The sequence below is a fragment of the Oncorhynchus mykiss genome, chromosome 20, assembly GCF_057628025.1.
Source record: "Oncorhynchus mykiss isolate SJ-2025 chromosome 20, ASM5762802v1, whole genome shotgun sequence".
In the NCBI taxonomy this organism is placed as follows: domain Eukaryota; kingdom Metazoa; phylum Chordata; class Actinopteri; order Salmoniformes; family Salmonidae; genus Oncorhynchus; species Oncorhynchus mykiss.
Window position 1 is genome coordinate 37,102,207 of NC_143041.1, and position 10,278 is coordinate 37,112,484.

Sequence of the window (10,278 nt, forward strand, 5' to 3'; positions counted from 1 at the left end):
CTTGTTCATACAATTTTTCTGATAGACAGATAATAACTACCTGTGTGTATGTAGAGAGGGCCTCCAGATCAGCACAGAGAGCCTGTCCAGCAAGAAGGAGATCAGCACTTTCCCTGGACACAACTTTGACAATGTCATCAAGTACATGTGTCATTGCACGTCGTTGTGCCCGCGGGTCTACAGTGACGGAGAACTGTTGTTACTCCTGACGGTGGTGAGCAGAGTGGGCCTGGACACGCAGCTCGCCCTCCAGCCCACTGAGCACCTCCGCTCCCTACTGCACAACCTGGTCAACAGCATAAGGGACTTGGACATCATGGTCAGTCAACTGTTTTATTTATTTCTTCTTCTGTGGCTTCTGCGTGGTGCCGTAGAAACACGTGTACATGTGCAACCCCAATGGTTGTGGGTTCAATCCCCGCCTCAGCGTTTTTAACTTATTTTCCTACTTGCTTGTCTCTCCCATCCAGTTATTTGCTGTCTAAATAAGCCCAGGGCTAAGGGAGTGTTCACGCTTGCACATTGTAAAGTGGACTAGCACCATCCTTAGCCCAGGGCTAGCTGGCTCTGCTCCGGAGCAGAGTTAGCACTGACTTGTTTTAAACACGGTCCCAAAATAGCCCGTTTGAAACAGGGTCAAGAATTTTCTAGGTCCAATCACAAAAGCTGCACTTTCACTTAATCTACATATGCTCATGACTAATGATGTAACGGACCGTAGTTGATCCGTGATCCGTACAGATCACCCCCCACGGCTCAGCACGCATGTGAACCGCAGATCAATTGCAGAGTTTAACCATCATAGTGTGATTTTACTGCTGCTGTTACTTTTTAAAGTAATTCCCTAAATCTTGATGCAAATTTGCAGTGAAAGATAAAGACAGTGCTGTGTTTTGCTCTGAAGCCTGATTGAATAATTTTTTAAGCAGTTGTGCTTACTGTTCACGTGAACGGGGCATGTTGAATCCCAACGTATCAATCCTGGATGCTCGCGTTGCAGAAAGCTACGAAAAGAAGAGCAGTGACAGCCATGGCTGGGGGAGGAGCTGAAGAACAGGAAATGCCTCCTGCTTCATTTAAGTCTCATGGATGGGAGCATTTTGGCTTCCCTGTCAAATATGACGATGGAAGAAGGGTGGTGGACAACACCATTACGGTGTGTTGGCTAGAGGTCGACCGATTAGGATTTTTCAACCCCGATACCGATTAATCGGACGATTTTTATATATATATTTGTAATAATGACAATTACAACAATACTGAATGAACACTTTTATTTTAACTTAATATAATACATAAATAAAAACAATTTAGTTTAAATAATGCTAAAACAAAGTGTTGGAGAAGAAAGTAAAAGTGCAATATGTGCTATGTAAGAAAGCTAACGTTTCAGTTCCTTGCTCAGAACATGAGAACATATGAAAGCTGATGGTTCCTTTTAACATGAGTCTTCAATATTCCCAGTTAATACATTTTAGGTTGTAGTTAATATAGTAATTATAGGACTATTTCTCTCTACCATTTGTATTTCAGATACCTTTGACTATTGGAGGATCTTATAGGCACTATAGTATTGCCAGGCTAATCTCGGGAGTTGATAGGCTGGAAGTCATAAACAGAGCTGTGCTTCAAGCATTGCGAAGAGCTGCTGGCAAAGCAGGAAAGTGCTGTTTGAATGAATGCTTACTGCTGCTGCCTACCACCGCTCAGTCAGACTGCTCTATCAAATCATAGACTTAATTATAATATAATAACACACAGAAATACGAGCCTTTGGTCATTAATATGGTCAAATCTGGAAACTGTCATTTAGAAAACAAAACGTTTATTCTTTCAGTGAAATACGGAACCACATCCATAAGTCTAAATATTGCTGTTACATTGCGCAACCTTCAACGTTATGTCATAATTAAGTAAAATTCTGGCAAATGAATTAGTCTTTTTTGGAAGAAATGGTCTTCACAGTTTGAGCCAGGCAGCCCAAACTGTTGCATATACCCTGACTCTGCTTGTACTGAACGCAAGAGAAGTGACACAATTTCCCTCGTTAATATTGCCTGCTAACATGAATTTCTTTTAACTAAATATGCAGGTTTAAAAATATATATACTTGTGTGTTGTTTTTATGTTTAGGTACACATTGGTGCCACGACAGTGTTTTTTCACGAATGCGCTTGTTAAATCATCACCCGTTTGACGAAGTAGGCTGTGATTCGATGATAAATTAACAGGCACTGCATTTATTTCTTTTTCTAGGCAAGTCAGTTAAGAACAAATTCTTATTTTCAATGACGGCCTAGGAACAGCTCGGGGATTTGAACTTGCAACCTTTCGGTTACTAGTCCAACGCTCTAACCACTAGGCTACCCTGCCGCCCCAATGATGAATAATGATGAATAATGATGAGTGAGAAAATTACAGATGCACAAAAATCATCCCCCCAAGACATGCTAATCTCTCTCCATTACAAGAACAGGAAAGATTAGCATTTTATATCATACCTCCAAGACATGCTAACCTCTCTCCATTACAAGAACAGGAGAGGTTAGCATTTTATATCATACCTCCAAGACATGCTAACCTCTCTCCATTACAAGAACAGGAAAGATTAGCATTTTATATCATACCTCCAAGACATGCTAACCTCTCTCCATTACAAGAACAGGAGAGGTTAGCATTTTATATCATACCTCCAAGACATGCTAACCTCTCTCCATTACAATAACAGGAGAGGTTAGCATTTTATATCATACCTCCAAGACATGCTAACCTCTCACCATTACAAGAACAGGAGAGATTAGCATTTTATATCATACCTCCAAGACATGCTAACCTCTCTCCATTACAATAACAGGAGAGGTTAGCATTTTATATCATACCTCCAAGACATGCTAACCTCTCACCATTACAAGAACAGGAGAGATTAGCATTTTATATCATACCTCCAAGACATGCTAACCTCTCTCCATTACAATAACAGGAGAGATTAGCATTTTATATCATACCTCCAAGACATGCGAACCTCTCTCCATTACAATAACAGGAGAGGTTAGCATTTTATATCATACCTCCAAGACATGCTAACCTCTCTCCATTACAATAACAGGAGAGGTTAGCATTTTATATCATACCTCCAAGACATGCTAACCTCTCACCATTACAAGAACAGGAGAGGTTAGCATTTCTTAGGGGGTATGATGTTTGTGCCTCTGTAACTTTGTATCATTTCAAATCCAAAGTGCTGTAGACCAAAACCCCCAAAATATGTCACCAACCAGGCTTCCAGCCAACCATTTCATGCAGCTGAATTACCTGACGCGTGAAAAAAGTCCATCACGACTGGGCTGATGGAAACATGAAATGCCGGTACAATTTTATAAATGCCAACAGACAATTTGTTTGTTCGACATGGTGGGATCTTTTTAAGTCTAAAATAAATGATGTGAGAAATGGCAGTGGAAATGCCTTTATTAGCAAATATTAATATAACCATCATTTTTAAGTAAACTTGGAGTCACGCGATGTTGTGTGGTCCTCCCACTACCAATCTGTAAACTATGCTGTTTATTAGGCTACAGATGAACTTAGTTGGGAGGTGAAAGTGCAAGGTGATGAGCTTGATGCTCTTTTCCAATGAATATCGAGGGTCTTATTTTGGTGACATGATCATCAATGCTTGGCTGCCGTTTGACAAATACAAAAAATATCACTCTTCTCCATAATAATCTCATAATGTAGGTAGCCTACCAGCACTGTATCTGCGAGATGTTGGTTAATGTGCATGTGCCAAGACTAGATTGGGCACATTTGCAACATAATGCAACAATTTTTGTTACAAAACCATCAGTAAAGTTGAAAATGCGATGGAAACTCATTTGTTTATTTTATATACAAATAAAATGTTACTTTTTACCCCTTTTTTTTCTCAAATTTGTGGGATCAAATTGGTATTTACAGTCTCATTGCTGCAACTCCCATACGGACTCGGGAGAGGCGAAGCTCGAGAGCCATGTGTCCTCCGAAACACGACCCTGCTAAGCCGCACTGCTTCTGGACACACTGCTCGCTTAACCCGGAAACCAGCTGCACCAATGTGTCAGAGGAAATACTGCGATGCAGTGCCTTAGACCGCTGCGACACTCGGGAGGCCCCATGGAAACCCATTTAACTTGTAATTTAACTGCAAAAGTTATTTTTATGTGCACTACATCATCGCACACAGCCTTTTATCCGCAAAAGGTTAGTTTGATGGAAACACATGTCTGGTGGAAAATGCAGATTTTTAAAAATATGAAAATCTGTCACAAATTGGATGGAAACCTAGCTACTGTCCCAATACTTTTGGAGCTCACTGTATGTAGACACTGGTATAGTGCTGGAGATGAATGAATGCTTGTCACCATTTCTATTTTGCTAGTTTGAACTTTATTTCTTTCCTTTTCCTAGGTAAACTCATCTCACTGTGTTGTGTGTCTGTTTCTCCTGTCTGATTGTTGATGTTGATCGATCTCCTGTCCTGTAGCTACCCAGGATCTGCATGTCGCTGATTGCCCTGACTGAGGACCACCACAACTTGCGCTGGCTGGTTGAGCTCCTGCCAGACAGCATGCGCGGCAAGCAACTCAGGAGACACCTCAGTGTGTCAGCCATCTCCAAGCTGCTAAACAACAGATGCACTTACATTCCCTCCAACACAGAGTTCCAGCTGTCAGACCTGCGTCCCTACCTCTCCCAAATGCGGCCCTCCTCACTCCTCCGGGGGCTGGCCACCTCCTGCTACAGGAGGAGTCACCACCCACACAGAGAGCGGGAGGAAGAGGAGGACTGTGCCTCCCTGGACCAGCAGGTCAACAAAGGGTTATTTACCAGGGTGTATATAAGGGTATTTTTGCAACAGAATTTGTTTTGCAACAAAATATGAGTTTCTTATTGGACAAGAGCAGCAGCTAGTCCCTCCCAGGTTTGTTTGCGTCTGGTTCAAAGTGACTACACTTGTTGTCAGGTTAAATCAGGAGAACTGGGGTTGTGTTCATTAGGTCACACAACCGACAGTGGTTTGCAAGGGAAGTGTATATACAGTTGAAGTCGGAAGTTTACATACACTTAGACCTGAGTCATTATAACTAGTTTTTCAACCCCTCCACAAAAGTCTTGTTAGCAAACTATAGTTTTGGCAAGTCGGTTAGGACATCTACTTTGTGCATGACACAAGTAACTTTTCCAACAATTGTTTACAGACAGATTATTTCACTTATAATTCCAGTGGGTCAGAAGTTTACATACACTAAGTTGACTGTGCCTTTAAACAGCATGAAAGATTCCAGAAAATTATGTAATGGCTTCAGAAGCTTCTGATAGGCTAATTGACATCATTTGATGAATGAAGCGTGTGCGAAGAACTGAAAAAGCGTGTGCGAGCAAGGAGGCCTACAAACCTGACTCAGTTACACCAGCTCTGTCAGGAGGAATGGGCCAAATTCAGGCTACCAAAACGTTTGACCCAAGTTCAACAATTTAAAGGCAATGCTACCAAATACTAATTGAGTGTATGTAAACTTCTGACCCACTGGGAATGTGATGAAAGAAATATAAGCTGAAATAAGTCATTCTCTCTACTATTATTCTGACATTTCACTTTCTTAAAAATAAAGTGATCTTTACTAACCTAAGACAAGTAATTTTTACTAGGATTAAATGTCAGAAATTGTGAAATACTGAGTTTAAATGCATTTGGCTAAGGTGTATGTGAACTTCTGACTTCAACTGTGTGTATATATATGTAAATGTGTGTGTGTGTGTATATATATATATATATGACCAATTGTCAAAGTCATCCCTGTTTTCTTCCGGTTGGTGTCTAATGAACACATTGTTGTTTTCAGGCCTACTACCTATGCTACAGCCTCCTGGCCTTGGCCAACGAAGCCACCAACTTTGAGTTCTTCCCTTCAGAGCAAAAGAACCAGTTGTTGTTGCTAAGTGCTGAGCTGGAGAAACACATCAAAAGTGACATCAGGGAGAGTGAGAAGATGCTTTACAGGAGCAGGGTATGTAGTTACTTCTTCCATATAGACAACATTTCTATGGGAACTGTAACCCACATTAATGCATTAATGATGATATGTTCTCTCTAGTTAAACAGCTCTTAACCCCCCTCGTTCTCTCCCTCTTTCTTCTCTTCTTCCTCTCTCTCCGCACTCTTCCTTATCCACCCCACCTCTCGCTCTCTCTTCCTCATCGCTCACTCTTTCTCCCTCCAGGTGAAGGACCTTGTTGCCAGGATCTACACCAAGTGGCACGCGCTGGTCCAGAGAACCAGGCCTCTCCAGGTAGACATGCATAGAGAGATACAGTACAGCTATAGTACATAAAGCCATAGCTAGATGTGTGTGTATAGATAAACCCTGGAATCAATCTTTCTTTATTTTGACTATTTTCTACATTGTAGAATAATAGTGAAGACATCACAACTATGAAATAACACATGGAATCATGTAGTAACCAACAGTGTTAAACAAATCAAAACATATTTAACATTTTAGATTCTTCAAAATAGCAACCTTTTGCCTTGACAGTTTTGCACACTCTTGGCATTCTCTCAACCAGCTTCATGAGGTAGTCACCTGGAATACATTTCAATTAACAGGTGTGCCTTGTTAATTTGTGGAATATCTTTCCTTAATGTGGTTTAGCCAATCAGTTGTGTTGTGACAAGGTAGGGGGATATACAGAAGAGAGCCCTATTTGGTAAAAGACCAAGTCCAAGAACCGCTCAAAGAAGCAAAGAGAAATGACAGTCCATCGTTACTTTAAGACATGGTCAGTCAAACCAGAACATTTCAAGAATTTAAAGTTTCTTCAAGTGCAATCACAAAAACCATCAAGCGCTATGATGAAACTTGACCTCACGAGGACCGCCACAGGAATGGAAGACCCAGAGTTACCTCTGCTGCAGAGGATAAGTTCATTAGAGTAACCAGCCTCAGAAATTGCAGCCCAAATAAATGCTTCACAGAGTTCAAGTAACAGACACATCTCAACATCAACTGTTCAAAGGAGACTGTGTGAATCAGGCCTTCATGGTCAAATTTCTGCAAAGGAAACACTACTAAAGGACACCAATAAGAAGAACATACTTGCTTGGGCCAAGAAACACGAGCACTAGACATTAGACTGGTGGAAATCTGTCCTTTGAGTCCAAATTTGAGATTTTTGGTTCTAACCGAGTAGATGAACGGATTATCTCTGCATGTGTGGTTCCCACATTGAAGCATGGAGAAGGAGGTGTGGGGATGCTTTGCTGGTGACACTGTCAGTGATTTATTTAGAATCCAAGGCACACTTAACCAGCATGGCTACCACAGCATTCTGCAGCGATATGCCATCCCATCTGGTTTGGGCTTAGTGGGACTATCATTTGTTTTTCAATAGGATAATGACCCCAAACACCTCCAGGCTGTGTAAGGGCTATTTGACCAAGAAGGAGAGTGATGGAGTGCTGCATCAGATATGACCTGGCCTCCACAATCACCCAACCTCAACCAAATTGAGATGGTTTGGGATGAGTTGGACCACAGAGTAAAGAAATTGCCAAGAGTGTGCAAAGCTGTCATCACGGCAAAGGGTCGCTACTTTGAAGAATCTAAAATATATTTTGATTTGTTTAACACTTTTTTTGGTTACTACATGATTCCATATGTGTTATTTCATAGTTTTGATGTCTTCACTATTATTCTACAATGTAGAAAATTGTAAAATAAAGAGAAACCCTTGAATGAGTAGGTGTCCAAACTTATGACTGGTACTGTATGTATGTGTGTGTGTTTAGTTAGTTAGTTAGTTAGTTAGTTCAGGAAGTATTCCCAGGGTAACTATAGTATCGCACAGCTGTGTTTGGTTTAATGCTGTGTTTATTATTGCAGAGTAAAAGTGTTAGAATAATATTATGTGTATTCCCTACAGGGTAAGCTGTGGTGATGTGTTTGAAAGCAATGTGATATGTTTTATAATGTGTGTATTGCCTCTAGGATAAACTGTATGACTTCTGGCAGCCTCCGCCTGAGGATGCTGTGAGCAGCAGCCAGGAGAGCCAACACTCCCACAGGGAGAGCGACGGGGAGGAAGAGAGAGAGGGGGACAGGGTCATGGAGGTGGAAGGAGAAGAAGATGAGGGGGACAAGGTGAGGATTGCAGTGAAGACTTTGGCGATGGAGGATGAGAGCGATGAGAAAGAGAAGACACCAGAAAAGCTCTTAGTCATGGAGGAAGCTGAGGAAGAAAAGGACATTCAGGGGGAGGAGGAAGATACATTCCTAAAGATGGAGGAGATGGTGGAACTTACGCTCGAGGATTCAGATGAGGAACCAGATATGGAAGACATGGTGGCAGAAAGGACAGAAGTAGAACTGAGGGTCACAGAAAAGAGGGAAGCACCGGTGGAGGAGAGAAGGGAAGAACAGACGGAAGGGAGAGACTGAGGAGAGAGGCAATTTACAGAAAGATTCAGACATGGGGCAAAGAGGTGGAGAATCAAGGGAAGCAGAGAGAAGCACCGAACTGAAGGAAGAGACTGGGAGAAGCACAGAGAGGAGGGATGAAGATTATATGAAGGAAGGAGGCAGAAAGAAACCAAAGAAGAATGCAATGGAAGATAACCTGGCTGCTTCCATATAGAATTGTGCCTGTCGTCTAGACGACCAAGATTGCATCCAAAATGGCACCCCGGCCTATTCCCTATGTAGTGCACTACTTTTTACCAGGTCCCATGGGGCTCTGGTCAAAAGTAGTGCATTATATAGGGAGCAGGGTGCCATTTGGGACTCAACTGTCTACATGTTCCACTTTCTCAGGTAAATCACTTCAAGTGAACAAACGTCACATGATTTCTTTCAGGCACTTTGTTGAACAATGCAAAAGATGAATCCTAGTAGGATTGACCTACCTATATATATTTTCACCTGTTCTGTTCATTCCTTTTACTATTTGCACTTGTTTTTTTGTAACATTTCTGCTGTTGAATAACTTATATTTCCAAAATACACTTCATATTGCAGTTGCAGAAGTGGTAAAAAATAAATGTAGTTTGTCAAACAAATCCCAATTGTGTTTGAGTAGAATTTCTTCACTGCATCATTAGTACACATGCCCCCCCACGTATCACTTCTGTTATGGAGTGGAAATAGTTTCTCTTTACACCTGTGCAGAATAAGGAACTTGACCATGCCAACTAGAGATGAGTGGGAAGAAAATTGTAAAAAGTGCTGCCAACTAGAGACCGACCGACAATCGGTTGGGATGGTATTAGCCCATTCCTAATCTATCGGCCCGTGACTATGTTAGCATTCCCTCACCTCCTTCTCAAAACCCATTGAATGAGAAAGCCAGAGGTCCCTCCCCTCTGACCTTTTCCTCCAATGGGTTTTGAGGGGAATGCGAGGGGAGAGGGTGTGCAAGGAGTATGCAATTGAGATGCTCCCATAGAGAATGATAGAGGCCATTAGTGGCCAAATGGCAGTATTAGCTTCCACCATTTTAATGCAGTCAACTGGGTGGGACTTCCAACTTCACTGGCTAATCCCTCATGGTGACCCTGTCAGAGTCATGTCCAACCGAGTCATCGAGTTACAGCGGCTTGCGAAAGTATTCACCCCCCTTGGCATTTTTTCCTATTTTGTTGCCTTACAAACTGGAATTTTGGGGGGGGGGGGGTTGTATCATTTGATTTACACAATGCCTACCACTTTGAAGATGCAAAATATTTTTGGGTGAAACAAACAAGAAATAAGACAAAAAAACGTAACTTTAATCTGCGTAACTATTCACCCCCCAAAGTTAATACTTTGTAGAGCCACCTTTTGCAGCAATTACAGCTGCAAGTCTCTTGGGGTATGTCTCTATAAGATTGGCACATCTAGCCACTGGGATTTTTGCCCATTCTTACAAAACTGCCCCAGCTCCTTCAAGTTGGATGGGTTCTGCTGGTGTACTGCAATCTTTAAGTCATACCACAGATTCTCAATTGGATTGAGGTCTGGACTTGAACTAGGCCATTCCAAGACACTGAAATGTTTCTCCTTAAACCACTCAAGTGTTTTAGCAGTATGCCTAGGGTCATTGTCCTGCTGGAAGGTGAACCTCCCTCCCAGTATCAAATCTCTTGAAGACTGAAACAGGTTTCCCTCAAGAATTTCCCTGTATTTAGCGCCATACATCATTCCTTCAATTCTGACCAGTTTCCCAGTCCCTTTTGATGAAAAACATCACCACAGCCTGATGCTG

The 10,278-nt window shown here is 41.8% G+C and overlaps 1 protein-coding gene across 12 annotated transcripts in view; it reads left to right on the top strand.

Moving 5' to 3' along the window:
- Nucleotides 1-9,094, top strand: part of LOC110499338 (SMC5-SMC6 complex localization factor protein 2) — a 34,084-nt gene extending 24,990 nt beyond the window's left edge. For 11 of the 12 annotated variants that reach the window (XR_016489497.1, XM_036956198.2, XM_090213006.1 and 8 more), the window contains 5 exons: nucleotides 55-319; nucleotides 4,523-4,846; nucleotides 5,883-6,047; nucleotides 6,261-6,329; nucleotides 8,028-9,094. Coding sequence is in view for 10 of the 12 variants with exons in the window: in XM_036956198.2 (XP_036812093.2) it covers nucleotides 55-319; nucleotides 4,523-4,846; nucleotides 5,883-6,047; nucleotides 6,261-6,329; nucleotides 8,028-8,477 (1,273 nt within the window). In the remaining 2 variants the exon portion in view is untranslated. Of the gene's footprint in view, nucleotides 1-54; nucleotides 320-4,522; nucleotides 4,847-5,882; nucleotides 6,048-6,260; nucleotides 6,330-8,027 lie in introns of those variants that run through there. The other variant, XR_016489496.1, reaches the window with a different exon arrangement.
- Nucleotides 9,095-10,278: the final 1,184 nt, after the last annotated feature.